Below are 17,694 nucleotides of genomic sequence, written 5' to 3' on the forward strand. Positions count from 1 at the left end.
CCAATTGCACATGGACTTTGGGACATCCTTAAGCACAAGTAGCCAGTGTCAACTAGCTTGATAAGACCAAATACCGAGTTACAATCGAAAAGCGAGATAGGTAAAGAGGTTTACTATTTTCACAGGTACTGGGAGACGGTGAAAAACTTTATTTTGCATGTTTGATCATTTCATCACATCAGTGCAATGAGGTAGAGCAGGTGGTATCACGCTGAGGGGCAGCTTGCTGGTGTAATAGTCAGCACAACACTATTACAGCACCAGTAAAATGGGGTCCATTCTGCCACTGTCTGTAAGGAGTTTGTATGTTCTCCTGGGGTTTCCTACAAGTGCTCTGGTTTCCTCTCACATTCCAAAAAAATACAAGTTATCCAACGGGATCCCACCACCAAGCACACCTTTCCCTCCACCCCCCCCCCCCCACCCCGCCACTTCGCAGAGATCACTCCACATACAACTCCCTTGTCCATTCGTCCTTCCCCACTGACCTCCCTCCTGGCACTTATCCTTGCAGGCAGAACAAGTGCCACACCTCCTCCCTCACTACCATTCAGGGCCCCAAACAGTCCTTCCAGGTGAGGTGACACTTCACCTGTGAATCTGTTGGGGTCATCTGCTGTGTTCGGTGCTCCCGGAGTGGCCTCCTGTATATCAGTGGGACCTGATGTAGATTGGGAGACGGCTTCACCGAGCACCTATGCTCGGTCCGCCAGAAAAAGCTGGATCTCCCAGTGGCCACACATTTTAATTCCACTTCCCAAAGTCCATCTATAGCCTCCTCCATTGTCATGATGAAGCCACATTCAGGTTGGAGGAACAACACTTTATATTCCAATTGGGTAGCCTCCAACCTGATGGCATGAACGGTTTCCGGTAACGGCTCCCCCCCCCCATCCCCCTTCACCATTCCCTATCCCCTTTCTCTCTCTCACCTTATCTGCTTGCCCGCCCATCACCTCCCTCTGGTGCTCCTCCCCCCTGTTCTTTTTTCCATGGCCTTCTGTCCTCTCCTATCAGACTTCACCTTCTCCAGTCTTGTATCTGTTTCCACCAAGCAACTTCCCAGCTCTTTACGTCACCCCTCCCCTCCCGTTTCACCTATCACCTAGTATTTCTCGCTCTCCCTACCTTTTAACTCTACTCCTCATTTTTTTTTCTCCTGTTCTACTGAAGGGACCCGGCCTGAAACATTGACTGTACTTTTTTCTATAGATGCTGCCTGGTCTGCTGAGTTCCTCCAGCATTTTGTGTGTGTTCCTTGGAGTTCCTGCCTCTGCAGATTTTCTCTTGTTTGTTTCAAGTTAGTAGGTTAATTGGTCAGATGGACGTAGCTGGGCAGAACGGGTGCTTTGGGCCAGGAGGGCCTGTCACTGCGCTGTATCTCTAAATATAAATCTACAAAGGAAAGCATGAACAGAGAGACGGATAATTTAAGGTGGTTGGAGGAACGTGTAGGGGGGATGTCAGAGGTGAGTTTTTAACACAGGGAGTGCTGGGTACATGGAATGTCCTGTCTCTTAGATAGGCACATCGATATTAGAAAAATGGAGAGTTATGTAGGAGGGAAGGGTTAGATTGATCTTAGGGTAGATTACAGGGTTAGCACAACACTGAGGGCTGAAGGACCTGTTCTGTGCTGTAATGTTCTACCTTCTATGTTCTATGTTCTAATGCAGAACAAAGTGTTACAATTACAGATCATAGAGATAAAATCATTACATAATACATTAAGGTAAAACAATAACAGAATACAGAGTGAAGTATAACAGCCACAGAGAAAGTGTAGTGCAGGAAGACAATAAGGTGCAAGGATACGATAGAGTAGCTGGTGAAGTCAAAAGTCCATCTTATCGTACTAAGGGATGATAGTCATTTGTCACGCCAGAATATAGGACCAGGCCCCTGAAGATACTTGGCCACTTGACTCGATTCAAATCATAGCAACACACACAAAATGCTGGAGGAACTCGGCAGGCCAGGCAGCATCTGTGGAAAGGTATAACCAGTCGATGTTTCGGGCCAAGTCAATCCATAGTGGCAATTCAGTGCTTCACCTTAGCAGGTCATTTCATTGCTGCAACCTATAATGGGCTTCACTCTCTCCATCAGACCAAATACTGAGTGAAAATCTAAATTGGTTTATTATTTTCATATGTACCAGGGTCAACCAATATCCAAAGTCAATAAACCCTTACTCTAAAACCATCCCACTGTCATAGAGTCATAAAACACAACAGCACAGAAACAGGCTCTTCATATAGGCCATGGCAAAAAGTTATTCTACCTAATCCCATCAGCCCATCCATTTTACTTATCTTAGATGTTGAAATTGAACCCACATCTACCACTTCCGCTGGCAACTTGTTCCACATTCGCACCACCCTCTAAGGGAACAAGTTTCCCCCCCCCCCCCCATCCCCAGGTTCACCTTAAACATGTCACCTTTCACCCTTAACCTATAACCTCTAGTTGTAGTCTCACCCAACCTCAGCAGAAAAAGCCTGCATTCATGTATTCTGTGAGTCTGCCTCCAAGCTCTGGATTCTCCCTCAAGATGCAACTTTCTAAAACAGCCCAGCTCCCATTATTAAAGTCAAAGATACACATCTTTGCTCCAACATTATCGTCTGGAATCTGATGCCTCCCTTTGCCTGATAGACCAAAGCTCTTGGCTTCCATTTCAGCACCTGTGACTGTCCATCTCTCTCTCAAATACAACTTCATCCCCCAAGGTTTATTTATCGAAAGTGCATTGTACCTTCTCTGTAACTGTAACACTTTGCTTTGCATTGTGCGGGCAACACACACAACATGCTGGGAGAGCCCAAGTATAAGGGTAGAACACAGCACATTGAACGTTACAGCACAACACAGGCACTTTGGCCCACAATATCCTGTTGACTCTTTAACTAAAGTAAAATCAGTCTAACCTTTCTCTCCCACATAGCCATCCAGTTTTCTTTCTAAGAGGCTCTTAAACATTCCTACTCTATCTGCTCCTAACACCACCCCTGGCAGCATGTTCCACGCAAATACCACACTGTGTAAAAAAAAAGCCTAACTCTGATATTCCCCCCCCCCCCCACCCTTACTTTCCTCAAATCAACTTAAATTATGCCCTTTTGTGTTAGTATCTGGTTATAAACTCTACCTATTCCTCTTATTATCTTGTACATCACCACTCACCCTTCTTCACTCCAAAGAGAAAATCACTAGCTCACACAACCTTCCCTCACGAGACTTGCTGTCTATTCCAGGCAGTATCCTGGTAAATCTGATCTGCACCCTCTCTAAAACTACTACATCCTTCCTTTAATGCTAACAGTTTGACCGAGATAGAACTTAGCTCTTTGGAGCGATTGAGAGTGATAGTGGTGAAAAAAGATAAGAGGCATAAAGAGAGTGGACAGCCAGGGATTTTTCCCCAGGGCAGAAATGCCTATAACAAGCAAGCATAAATTTAAGTTGCTTGGAGGGAAGTGTAGGGGGAGTGTCAGAGGTAGATTTTTAACACAGAGAGTGGTGGGTGTGGGGAATATGAGGTGGTAGAGGCTGATACATTAGGAAGAGAGATTTAAGAAACACACTGATGAAATAAATAGAGGGCTCTTTGAGAGGGATGAGTTAGATTGATCTTGGAGTAGGTTAAAACGTTAGTACGACATTGTGGACCAAAGCACATTACTGTGCTGTTCAATGTACAGTGTTAACCCATTAAGTCAGGTATCTATGGAGAGATTTAGACAGTTGATGTTTCAGCTGACACCTTTTATTGGGACTGGAAAGGAAGGGGGAAGAAGTAAACTTCCTTCCCCTTCCCTTCCAGTCTTGGGGTGTCACAGCCTGAAACATTGACTGTTCATTCCCCTCTGTAGATGCTTCCTGACCTGTTGAGTTCCTCCAACATTTTGCGTGTGTTGCTCAGGATTTCCAGCATTTGCAGAATCTCCTGTGTTTCTGAATTCCGCTATTATTTTTCAAATTACTTATGTTTTGAAATGACCTGCCTGGATGGCAGGCAACACAAAGATTTTCACTGCACCTCAGTACCTGGCGACAACGTCAGCTTACATGGCTCTTGGTCAATTCTTCATTGTTGCGACCTCCAAGAAGCACAGTGGGATGGATTACTATAAGCAAGGGGCTATACAAATGTAAGTTTTTGTTTGGTTGAGCAAGCTAGGGCTTCTCTCTTTGGAGTGAATGAGGATGAGAGGCAACTTGATAGAGGTGTTCAAGATGATAAGACAGCCAGAGACTTTTTGCCATGACAGCAATGGCTAGTGTGAGACAGCATAAATTTAAGGTGATTGGAGGAAAGCTGAGGGGAGCTGTCAGAGGTAAATTTTTTACACAGAGAGTGGAAAGTGTCTGGAATGAATGGCCAGGGGTGGTGTTACTTACATTAGACTCTTAGGCATATGGATGATAGGAAAATGGCAGGTTATCAGCTGTGTAGGAGGAATGGGTTAGATTGATCATGAAAGGGGATTAAGTGGTTGGCACAACATCATGGGCCAAGAGATGATAAGTTATAGGAGCAGAATTAGGCTGTTTGGCTCATGGAGTCTGCTCCGCCATTCCATCGTGGCTGATTTACTACCCCCTCAACCCATTCAAGCCAACATCCACACTGGACTTTGAGGTGAGTGATTCCAGGTCTGAACCCAGCGGTTCCTTGCATGCTTTCCATTCTGTGCTGGGTTGAACATCATGCTAACAAATTGGCCGTGCAAAACAGACAAAAATTGCTAAAGAAAAGGCAGGGTTGGTGCCCAATGCACCACAAGGCGTGGAAAGGAAGAACAACCCCATTCACCTGCCCTCTCCCCGTAATTGACACCTTTACTAATGAAGAACCTATCAACCTCTGCTTTAAATACAGCCAATGACTTGGCCTCCTTAGCCGTCTGTGGGAATTAATCCCACAGATTCACCACCCTCTGGCACCACAGCACTGTGCTGACTTCTCTGAGGATTGCCGCCTTGTCATGGCACAGAGGTCTGTGAGTTCCTGCGATCCCGAGAGCTACACAATCTGGAACTTAGCTCCTGGTAGGGTCACCCATGGTGATAAGGTCAAGGAGGAGGTCCCAGAAAAGGAGAAATCCAACCAAGACCTCAATGGTGGAGCTGGCTGGAAATGAGGACACAACACAACGGCAGTGCAGGAGGAGAAAGAGTACAACAGTGAAGGGTCCCAGTCATCTTGCACTCCGTGCCACTGTGGACCCTGACCATGAACCAGCCTCCACACGTGAAACAAAGTTACGTACAAGCATGCTCCATTAATGGAATCCACCCTAACATCACCTTTGGAGAGTATCACACTCAGCTGGAGTGCTGGTATTATTGTGCTGTACTGTTCTACAGACTACGTATATTAGTCTCATTGTTGGAAAATCCCTCTGTATTTATGCTCTTTGCTTTGGGGTGATGTGGGATGGTGGGAAATGGGGAAAGGGAAATTATGTCGGATAAGCCCAAACTATCTCAGCAAAGGAACAGCAGAAACTAAGTAGCTTTACTTTGTTTCCAAAGACAAGTAAATTTTAGGTATTTGAAAATGTGACATTTATAAAGTACACTTATGGTAACTTTTATAAATGAGCTGTGTTGTACTTAGTTTTTTATATGAGACTTACCTTGTCACCACCAGATTGTAACGTTTCAATATTCAACAGTCAGGAATGTCCCACAGTATTAATCGCGTCAGACGTGAATCAATCCCTACAGTCACTAAAAGGTCTGCCTCTTTCCTCACATCTTCATTTTCCACAAGTTAGATGGATAAAAATCTGAACCGACCCTGCCAAGAAACTACACCTGCTGCCTCTCAGGCCAGCTTCTACGTGCAGCTGCGACTAGCCTTATCACCTACCCTTTCATCTTGACTGCTGCAGCCCCCACCTACTGTGGGGGCTCCTCCATCATCAGGAGGGTTCCAGGGATGATGAAGGAAGCTCAGATCATTGGGAATGGGGGGAAATTGCAACAGAGTGCAGTCCTGCAGTTAAGCTTCTTTTAAACACCTTTATACACACTCAGTGGCCGCTTTGGTCAATACTGCCTCTACCTAATAAAGCGGCCACTGAGTGAATGCTTGTGGTCTGCTGCTGCTGTAGCCCATCCACTTCAAGGTTCGATGTGTTGTGCTCTTCTGCACACCACTGTTGTAACACGTGGTTATTTGAGTTGTTGTCAGCATGAAGCAGCCTGGCCATTCTCTCTGACATCTTTCACTAACAAGGTGTTCTCACCCACAGAACTGCCTCTCATCAGATTGTTTTTTTTTTGTTTTTCACACCATGCTCCATAAACTCTGGAGACTGTTGTGCATGAAAATCCCAGGAGATCAGAAGTTCTGAGATACTCAAACCACCCCATCTGGCACCAACAATCATTCCACACTCAAAGTCACTTAGGTCACATTTCTTCCCCATTCTGATGCTTGATCTGAACAACAACTGAACCTCTTGACCATATTGGTATGCTTTTTTGTTGCAACATGATTGGCTGAATGGATGTTTGCATTAACGAGCAGGTGTACCAGTGCACCTAATCATGTGGACACTGTATGCTAGCTTAGAGGTATGGCACAGAAACAGGCCTTTCAGCCCTAATGTCCTGTATCCGTCATCAATCAACAATTTATTCAAATCACACATACATTACAGGCCTACAAGATGATGAGGCATACATAGTGCGGACAGCCAGTGCCTTTCTCATGGGACGACAATGGTTAATACGAGGGGGCCTCATTATAGGAAGGATGTGGAAGCTTTAGAGAAGCTGCAGAAGAGATTTGTCAGGATGCTGCCTGGATTAGAGACCGTCTTATGAAGAAAGGTTAAGCTAGCCAGGGCTTTTCTCTTTGGATTGAAGGAGGACAGGAGGTGACTTGATAGAGGTGTACAAGATTATAAGAGGCATAGATAGCCTCTTAAAGAGACAGCACCTTTCTCCCAGAGTGGAAATGGCTAATACAAGAGGGTGTAACTTTAAGGTGATAGGAGGAATGTATAGGGAGGATGTCAGAGGGAGGTTTTGCACAGAGAGTGGAGATACATTAGGGACATTTAAGAAACTCCTAGGTAGACATATGGATGAAAGAAGATTGGAGAGTTATGTGGGAGCAGGAGTTAGTTTGAATTTTGAGGAAGTTCAAAGCTCAGCACAACATTGTGTGCTGCAGGGCCAGTACTGTGATGTAAGGTTCTGTTCTATGTCTAAATCCTCGTCATTTGTCCTCTCCAATCTCCCAACCGACTCACCCTCTCCCCTCCCAGATTCTACTAAATTCATAAGGGTAGTTTACTGTAAACAATTAACCTACTGTCACCACCTCCTCCCCACGTCTTTGTGAACCAGAGCCCCTGAGGGAAACCCACACGGTCAGAGGGAGAAGGGACAATCTCCGCACAGACAGCACCAAAGGTCAGGACTGAACCTGTGACTCTGCAGCTGTGAACTCTACCATCTATACCACCAACTTCCGCATGTCCATTGTTTTCTAGTTGTTTGTACTTTATCCAGGATGCCAAATACTACAGAGGGAGAGTACTCTCTTTGGGAGAGGGGAAGTTCAAAAGAGATGTGCGGGGCAAGATTTTTTCTGGGGTGGTAGGTACCTGAAATAAAGTGCCAGGGAAGAGGTGGAAGCAGGCATTGTGGAGAGCATACCTGGTTGTCTGTGTCACTGCCTGGTGTGAAGGCACCAATGCGTGAGATCTTTGATCCTCCCCTGACATTCAGCTCTCATCTGTGGCTCCAAGTCGCTGTTTGCATGTGACAGCAGCCACACCCTGGTACACTGCTTCAACAGGTGGGTTAAACCAGGTGAGGGTAGTCGGTTTGCCTCAGCCACTGGTGAGATAGGGATACACCCATCCTAGCACGCAAAGTCAGTTTCAATGGACTAGGTGAATGAGATCACCAGTGGCCAGGAAGGCAGTCCTGCAGCACCCCATGGACAGCAAGTGGCATGGTAAGGAAGATATCATGGATATCCACTGCAGTCAAGGAGCTCCCCAGTTGTGATAGTCACTCACACCACTTAAGTAGGGCTTCTGTGGTCGAGAGAGTAGAACTGCCCCAGTGCAATGGCTTTCCCACTTTAAAAGCTTTCCCGCACAGGTCCTATCATCATCATCAAAATGGATAGACAAGCAACATATATATATAGATATACATACTGATTCTGAGGTGCTTAGGACACTGTTAGATAGGCACATGAGGGTGCAGAGAGATATGGACCATGCACAGGCAGGAAAGATGTAGTTAGATTTGGCATCATGTTTACCACAGACGATACAAACCAAAGGGCCTCTTCCTGTTCAATGTTCTAGCCTCTGAATGAAAGAATGCTAAAGATGACAGGAAATGAGGTGAGAGATCGGATGGAAACGATTACACATGGTGGTTGTTACATACCTTACTCAATCCTCTTCCCACCTCAGCTTGGCAGTACCATATCAAAGGGCAACCTTACTGTACATGGAGGACCAAGCACCAGGGGTTGTTTCGGTACATCCCTCTGATGGAGATTACTCTGGCTCCCAGAGACATGCCCCAGTCCCGTACGTCGGAGGGACTGTCTCAGTACAGGGAGCTGACTGCACTGGCATAAAGGCTATGACAGCTGACGAGGCACCCCCGATCCCCCAGACTCAAAGAGGACAATGTTATTGAATAAACACAAAAGATTCTTCAGATACTAGACATTTGGAGTATCACACATAAAATGCTGGAGCAACGAAGCAGCATCTATGAAGAGGAATATAACAGTCTATGGTTTTGGGCCATTAGGACAGGAAAGCTGGGGGGGTGGAGAGAAACCAGAATAAGAAGGTGGGGGAGGGGAAGGAGTACAAGGTGATAGGTGATAGGTGAGACCAGGTGAAGGGGAAGGTGGGTGGTTGGGGGAGGGGGGATGAAATAAGAAGCTGTTGATAGGTGGAACAGGTAAAGAGCTGTAGAAGAAGGAGTCTAACAGGAGAGACCATGGGAGATTTATGTGTCTTGGTACTCTATTCATGTCCTGAAGATTAATTGTTGGATGGCAGGGAGTTCAGGACATTTCTGGGGGTCATGTAACCATCTTCCCCCTTGCCTGGCATCACCTATCACCTGCCAGCTTGTACTCCGTCCCCTCCACCCATCTTCTTATTCTGCCTTATTCCCTCTTTCTTTTCGGTCCTGATGGTTATTTGCCAGTTCATTCCCCTCCGTAGATGCTGCCTGACCTGCTGAGTTCCTCCAGCATTTTGCGTGCCATGCTATTGAGTAGATAGGACTTGCTTTATCTGTCACATGAACATTGAAATATCGGAAACATACAGCGAAATAGGTCATCTGTGTTAATAGCCAACACAGTGCAATGAGCAGCCCTCAAGATCAGGGTTCAATACCTGTTGCTCTTTGAAAGGAGTTTTTACATTCTACCAGTGATCGTGTGGGTTTCCTCAGGGTGCTCTGCCTTCCTCCCACCTTAGGGTTAGGATTGGTAAATTGCGGGCATGATATGCAAGCAACACTCGCAGGCTGCACCCTGCACATCTGCAGACTGTGGTGATTGTTGACACAAAAACAACGCAATTCACTGTATGCCCTGATGCACATGTGCCAAATAAAGCTAATCTTTAAAAATTTTAAGAACTGTCCTTGCCAGGCTCAGACCAGACAGGAAACTGGGAGATATTAAAACGGAAACCTCTGGTATAATTCAGTAGCTCAGGCAGCATCCACAGACAGAGTAACTGTTAATGTTTCAGTTCTGAGCCTCTAAAAGTTATTGGATATTACAGCACAAAAACAATCTTTTCGGCCCAACATGTCAGCCAAGACATCCATCTAAACTATTCCTATTTGCCTGCATCTGGCCACATCCTTCCAGAACTTTCCAATCCATGTACTATTCCAACTGATTTTTGAATGTTAAACCATACGGAAGAGGAGCAAAATCTGGCCATTCAGCCCAGCGAGTCTGTCCACCATTAAATCACGTCTGATTTATTTTCTCTCTCAACCCCATCCTCTTGCCTTCTCCCTGTAACCTTTGACATCCTTACTAATCAAGAAGCTCCACTTTAAATATAACCAATGACTTCGCCTCCACACATGCCTGTGGCAATGAATTCCACAGATTCATCACCATCTGGCTAAAGAAATTCCTCTTCATCTCTGCCCTAACGGGGCATCCTTGTATTCTGAGGCTGCTCCCTCCAATCCTCAACTCTTCCACTATCGGGAATATTCTCTCCATTTCCACTCTATCCAGGCCTTTCAATATTCATTAGGCTTCAATGACATCCCTCATTATTCTTCCAAACTCAGTGAGTACAGGCCCAGAGCCATAATATTCCTCGTACATTAACCCTTTTGTTCCCAGAATCATTCTCGGCATCCTCTAGATACTCTCCAATGCCAGCTCAGTCTTTCTTAGATAAGATGTGCGAAACTGCTCACAGTATTCTAAGTGGTCTCACTAGTGTTATAAAGCCTCAACATTACATCTTTGTTTTACATCCTAGCGTTATTGTACCCACCTCTACCACAGCTCAGTACATCACATGGAGAGGCAGACAGGTTGTGTGGAGATCTGTGAACAACTCCTGTTAGTAACACTAGGCAGGGAGTGAGACTGGTACTGGAGTGTTAAGATGTGACCTGATCAACATCCCCTCTAGTTTTTCTTACAGCTGCATGGACCAACCATTGCTCTGAGAAGGAAACTTTTACATGGCCTGAAAGCAGCACAGCAATTTAATACAACATTATATTTTTTTAAATTTCAGCTTCTATGTGCACGAGAGCATTTCAATTACTACACGGCTGTGCACGCACACAGCTTAGAAGGAATAGTGGTCTTAATAGACTGGATGTGGATCGGCTGTTTCCGATAGTAGTGGACCAGAGTGCAAAGCCTCAAAGTAGAAGGACGTCCCTTTAGAAGAGAGATGAGGCGGAATTTCTTCAGCCAGAGGGTGATGAATGCCTGTTTAAGGTGAGGTAGGTTTTTAAACAGAGAATGGTAGGTGCATGGAACACTGATGAAAGATGGTGGCAGAGGCAGATACATTAGGGGCATTGAAGGGACTCTTAGATAGGAACAAGGATGAAAGCAAAATGGAGGACTATGTGGGAGAGACAGGTTAGATTGATCTTGGAGTAGGTTAAAGGGTTAGCTCAACGATGTGGAGCGAATGGCCAGTGCTGTGCTGTACTGTTCTATGTTCTAAAGACAATTTTAGTGACACATACACAAGTCCATGTGCGCACAGGTATCATGAAAATCTTGCTTGCTTGAAGCATTACAGTCACAGAGCATTATATCAGCAGCATTCACAAGAAAAACATAAACTAAACATAAAGCATACACAATTTTTACAAGAAAGAACACAATTGGAACAAAAAAAAAGGTCCTTTCTAGTACAAAGTGATCAAAGTGGTCTCAAGGTATGATGAGGGTTGTGCTGCTTGCTTCAATGTTAAAGAGAAGTAGCCGTTCTTCAACCTAGTGTGGCGTGATCTTCCCTTTAGATAGTTCTGACTGATCACTTTAGCTATTTGCCAGCTAAAAAACAGCTACTGAAGGAATTCAGTAGGTCGAGCACATAAATGGGGAGAAAGGAATCGCCAATATTTTCAGTCAAGAGCCTGTACCAGGACTGCTTCAAGCACCAACTTGAAATGACACCATTTCCTGTCCTGCCATGTAGATGCTGCTCGACATGCTGAGTTCCTCCAGCATATTGTTGCTCCAGATTCCATCATCTGCAGTCTTACAAGTCTCCATTAGTTATTCCCTATTCCCCCAGGATTAAATTTTGATTATAGTAAACTTACTGCACAGTACAGGCCCTTGGGCCCACAACATTGTGCTGACCTTTTAATCTATTCCACAATCAATCTAACCAGTCCCTTCTATATAGCCCTCCATTTTTCTATCATCCACGTGCCTATCTGAGAGCATTTCAACTATTTCTAATGTACGTGCCTCTTCCACTACCTCTGAAAGTGCATTCCACACACACACCACTGTGTAAAAAGTTTACCTCTGGTAGCCCCCCTACTTTCCTCCAGATGTCCCCTCATATTAGCCAAGGCTGTATATGAAGACCCTTTTCTATCATTGGACATCAGTACTCTACTGTAGAGCCACATTCGACAACACTGAAGAGGGCACAGAGAAGATTTGTAGTCGGCAGACTGACAGCAGTCACAATGAAATCAGACTTGATGGTGAGCAGTTCTGAGTCCCTTGCCTAAAAAAGGATGTGCTAGCTTTGGAAAGGGTCCAGAGGAGGCTCAGAGAATGAATCTGGGAATGAAAGGGTTAATGGATGAGGAGACTTTGTTGTTTTGGGGCCTGAACTCACTGGGGTTTAGAAGTATGAGGGGAGAGCTCATTGAATGCAATCGAATATTGAAAGGCCTAGGTAGAGTGGACATGGAGAGGAGATTTCCCAGTGTGAGGGAATGTAGGACCAGAGGGAACTGCCTCAGAATAGGACATCCCTTTCCCACGAAGTTGAGGAGGAATTTCTTTAGCTATAGGGTGGTGAATCTGTTGCTGCATTTGGCTGTGGAGGCAAGTCGCGGGGTACAGATATTTTAAGGTGGAGTTGACAGCTTCTTGATTGGTAAGGGCATCAGTGGTTACGGGGAGAAGGCAGGAGAATGGGGTTGGGAGGGGTAATAAATCAGCCACGGTGCAGTCACGACGGGTCTGAGTAGTTCCTATGTCTTATGGTTTCATACCTCATACCACCAAGAACAATAGGCAGAGGGTGGGTGTTGGGGTAAGGAAAGTAATACCAGCATCAAGAAAATATTATTGCATCACAGTGAAACCTTGCTGTGTTCATGAAATGTGATCTTCAGTAAAGATGATTAGTCTGCACTTTTTTGTGTTCTTTTTGGAAGGTCTCCGATCCACAGTAGAATTGTGGTAGTACTGAAAGGGTTAAGGTGCAACAAGAACAGACAGCATAGCTACACTCTCGTGAGGTGAACTTGAATGACGATCTGATCAAAGGGTTTTAAATGAAAAATGGGTCCATCGGATGGTATATGGAGAAATTGTCTCCCCAGTGGGGCGAATTCAAAGGAACAACCGGTTGATTTGTCTGGAAATCAACTAGTTAGCGAACTCATCGCCGCCTCCCCCCGCCCCTCTCTCTCTCTCTCTCTCTCTCTCTCTCTCTCTCTCTCTCTCTCTCTCTCTCTCTCTCTCTCTCTCTCTCTCTCTCTCTCTCTCTCTCTCTCTCTCTCTCTCTCTCTCTCTCTCTCTCCCTCTCTCCCTCTCTCCCTCCCTCCCTCCCCCTCTTTCTGTTCTTTGGAGCATGACCTGCTTCACTCCACGCCGTCATATAGTCACTTCTCGTTGCGCTGGCCAGGCCAGACAAACTGGGGCGGCGTGGATTTCGGAGATGGCTCTGTCCAGGGACAACTTTAACGAAGGCTGTCTTCATTAAACTGCGGTCGGGAAGATATTGCTCCCTCTGTGTTAGGGGAGGGGGGGAATACGCATTCCTGTCATCAAGGGAGAGCGCTCGCTGTGCGAGAAATATGTTTCGTGAAATTTATGTTGCTGTGGGCGCAGGAGAGAGAATTTCTCCAGTTAAGAAGACGCCCTTCAACATATCAACAAACTCGGACCATCTTAACTTTGCTGTTCAGGCGTAAGGTTTCGGCAAGATGGAGAGAGAGTGAGAAAGAGAGATGATCAGAAAGGAACAGACCGATAGAAATAGAATATGTGAGGAAGGAGATGGGTAGCAAGCACGAGAGAGTGGGACAGGGAAACCACTGGGAAATAAAAGACGGGCTGATTTACGGTGTAGAGACAGAAGCAGCGACAAGTGTAGAGAAGGAGAGAAAGCTATGTAGACAGGAAGGCTAGAGATTGATAAGAGAGAGAGGGAGCAAGGGAGAGAGAGAAAGCAGGGGAGGGAAGAGACGCAGAGAGTGAGAAAGGGGTGCAGGGAGAGGGTGTAGTGGGTATGTGGAGAGTGAGCAGGAGAAGATGAGAGATTAGTGCAAAGGAAGGAGAGAGAAGTGGATCGTTAGAGAGAGGCAGGGAAAGGGGAAAAGGAGAGGATGAGAGAGGGTTGCAGACAACGTGAGAAAGGAGGGAGAAGTAGGTACGATGACAGAAAGGTGGAGAAGAGGAGAGATGGAAAAGGGGGAAGGAGACAGAGGGAATGAGAGAGAGAGTTACACAAAGCGAGAAAGGGTGAGAGATATATGTGAGAGAGCGAGGAAAAGAGGCAAGCGGATAGTAGAGGGAGAATTAAAGGGACATGTTGATAAAGCAACGTGACGGAGAGCGAGGAGAAACGCGAGGGAGAGAGAAGGGCGAATGAAGCGAGAAAATAAACTAGGACAAGAAATGAGAAAGAAACGAAAAATAAGGAAGGAGAGAGGGCAGAACTGGGGGTGAATGGGAAAGGGTGACGGGGAGGGAGAGACAAAGAGGCAGGGACCTCGTTACTCACCACCAGAGACTGATGATGTTGGCCGGGCAGAGGAGGAAGAAGAAGAGGGCGAGTTGTCCGCGGGACACCGGCTCCATTCTGTTTCAGGGCGCTGTTGAGCTCAGGACCAGCCTCGACAAGCCGCCGCCTCTCGGCCGATCAGACGCGGTTCTCAGCCAGAAAGAGCGGGTGAGGAGGCAGAAGGGGGGCGTGGGCTGGGAGAGGGGTTGTCTTCGCACCGTCCCGGGCAGGAGATCGAGAGACGCTCCCGGACTTGGGTCTCTCGAGGCGGTGGGGTTCCTCAGCTCTGAGGAGCCGAGATAGTGGAGGCGCGTTGAGTTGAGATCTGGGGAGGAGTTCTGAGGGTGTTCTCATTGGAAGGAAGACAGATCTTGGTCAACATGGAACCGATGTGGAAAAGCTTGGAGATATTAGGAACCAGGTGCCGGACACAGAGAAGGCGATGAAGAGTCGGGAGCCCCACGCGAGAAAGAGCCTTCTGAAATCTTCCAGAGAAGGTGGGAGCGTGGTTAAAGATAATTCAGAAACTCTCGCGCAGCTTGAAGACCTCAAACCTTCTTGGTGGTTCCAAAGGTTGACTTGATCGAAGATTTGAAAGAGTTGGGGAACTTGATTCAGTTTAGGGGAAGGTCGGCGCAGTCCACTTAGTTGATGGAAGGGGATTTGCGGTCACTCTGTCCCGGCTGGGATCATACCCCAACACTAGACCAATAGCCCGTCCTTGCAAGGAGATGTTCGGTATTCGCCACTCGCATCAATAGTGCCTTTCCAAGCGGATCGGACCAGGAGATGCGTCCAGAAGAGAGCTGAAAGAAATCGGCGATCAAAAAATTCTCAGCAGGAACAGATTATAATACAAATTACAGTCAGTCCCGGCGTGAAAGTGAAAGAAAGTATGGGGGGCGGTTAAACGCAGCGAAATAAAAGGGAGTTGCGGGTTCTCCCAGAGTTAGCGGCGTCCTGTTCCCTGAGCCGGTGCGCTCGCCTCTGCACCTCTCTCTCGGATGTTGCTAAATACTCTGGCAGCGAGCGAACAATCACTTTGTTCTCCCACACATTCACTCGTCCTACGTTCTCCGCTGACGTCGCCCCCAGCTAGAGAGAGAGAGAGAGAGCTGTTTATGTGTCAGTCAAGAGAGTAAGAGGGGTTGATCATCTGTGCAGGGGTGTGGTGGCGAGGCCGGGTCGCTGCCGGATCTGTTTACTGTAAGCAGAAATGGATCTAAGTGCAAGCAACCGGGAAGGTGAGGAAGGTAGGGAGGAGAAGGGGGTGGAGGCGGTTAAAGGACTCGCAAAAAAACACCTGGGATCCTAGCACAGCGAGAGAGAGAGAGAGAGAGGGGGGGAAACTATGAGATATTGTGCTGAGGAGGATAATGGATGTGTGATAGAGAGACTGGGGAAGGTGTAAGGTGTTAAGACAGAGGGGGCAAGAGATAGGCTGTAAGAAAGAAGGACATCTCTGAGACACAAGAGACAACCGATGTTGTATTCTGGAGCAACAACACAATCTGCTGGAGGTCGAGTGGTTATAAAACCTGCGTCAGGACATCACCGAGATAGGCAAAAAATCTTAGAAAGAGAGAGGGGGGGAGCAAGGAAACAAGCCCTTCAGCCTATCAACTCAGTACTAACCATTTACACTATAAAGATCATAAGAGTCTGCTCCACCGTTCAATCATGGCTGATCTACTTTTCCTCTCATGCCTTTCCTCCAGATTTCTCCCCATGACCTTTGATACTTTACTAATTAATCAATACTTGATTAATACTTTATTAATCAAGAACCTATCAACCTCTGCTTAAATATACCCAATGACTTGGCCTCCACAGCCATCCGTGGATTCATTACCCTCTAGCTAAAGAATTTACTCCTCATCTCTGTTCTAAATGGATGTCCCTCTATTCTGAGGCTGGTCCTACGCTCACCAACTCACCCTCTATGCTAATGTCTTTCCAGTAATACCATGGGCTCACAGCTTGTTAAGCAGCCTCATGTGTGGCACCTTGACAAAGGCCTCCTGAAAACCCAATGACACAACATCCACCGGCAGGTCTGTCCTGCCTGACGGAATTCCAATAGATTTGTCGGGCAAGATTTCACCTTAAGGAAACCTTTGGCTTGTTTTATCTTGTGCCTCCAAGTACCCCAAAATCTCATCCTTAATAATGGACTCCAACATCTTTCCAACCATTGAAGTCAGGCTAATTGACCTATATTTTACTTTCTCAGCCTCCCCCCTTTCTTAAAAAGTGTAGTGACATTTGCAATTTTCCATTGCTCAGGAACCATTCCAGAATCTAGTGATCCTTGAAAGATCATTGGTAGTGCCTCCATAAGTTCTTCAGCCGCCTCTTTCAGAACCCTTGTGTGAAGTCCATCTGGTCCCAGTGACTTACTTACAGTACCTCAGACTTTCCAGCTTCCCAAGCGCTACCTTCTTAATAATAGCAACTACACTCAGTTCTGCCAAATGACGTTCTCAGATTTCTGGTATACTGCTAGTGTCTTCCACAGTGAAGACTGACACAAAATACTTATTAATTTCATCCACCATTTCTTTGTCCCCCATTACTAACTCTCCAGCATCATTTTCCAGTGATCCAATATTCACATGCCTCTCTTTTACTCTATATATCTGAAAAAAAATTGATATTCTCTTTTATATTATGGGAGGCTTACCTTCTTATTTCATATTTTCTCCCTTCATGGATTTTAGTTGCCTTTTGTTGGTTTTAAAAACTTCTCAATGATCTAACCTCCCACTAATCTTGGCTATACGAGGGGTGATTGATAAGTTCGTGGCCTAAGTTAGAAGGAGTCAATTTTAGAAAATGTAGCAGTTTTATTTTTCAACATAATCTCCTCCTACATTTACACACTTAGTCCAGCGGTCGTGGAGCATATGGATCTTGGACCTCCAGAAAGTGTCCACAGATGGGTGATTGATAAGTTCGTGGCCTAAGGTAGTAGGAGATGAGTTATACAGCTCTCGTTACAAGCACATGCAGTTCAATTCTTTAAGTGATTATACAGAAAGTTAGAAGTTAATAACATCTCCTTCTACCTTAGGCCACGAACTTATCAATCACCGCTCTCTTCTGCTTTTAAGCTGTCTTTGACTTCCCTTGTCAGCTACAGTTACCTCACCCTCCCTTGAGAATACTTCTTCATCTTTGGGATGTATCTATC

The 17,694-nt window shown here is 46.0% G+C and overlaps 1 protein-coding gene across 1 annotated transcript in view; it reads right to left on the bottom strand.

Annotated features, from left to right (window-relative positions):
- Positions 1–15,519, bottom strand: part of wnt6b (wingless-type MMTV integration site family, member 6b) — a 129,659-nt gene extending 114,140 nt beyond the window's left edge. Inside the window, exon 1 of the mRNA XM_073046175.1 lies at positions 14,502–15,519. Coding sequence (XP_072902276.1) covers positions 14,502–14,578 — 77 coding nt within the window. The 5' untranslated portion in view covers positions 14,579–15,519. The remainder of the gene's footprint in view (positions 1–14,501) is intronic.
- Between the last annotated feature and the right edge of the window lie 2,175 nt (positions 15,520–17,694).

The sequence above is a fragment of the Hemitrygon akajei genome, chromosome 5, assembly GCF_048418815.1.
Source record: "Hemitrygon akajei chromosome 5, sHemAka1.3, whole genome shotgun sequence".
In the NCBI taxonomy this organism is placed as follows: domain Eukaryota; kingdom Metazoa; phylum Chordata; class Chondrichthyes; order Myliobatiformes; family Dasyatidae; genus Hemitrygon; species Hemitrygon akajei.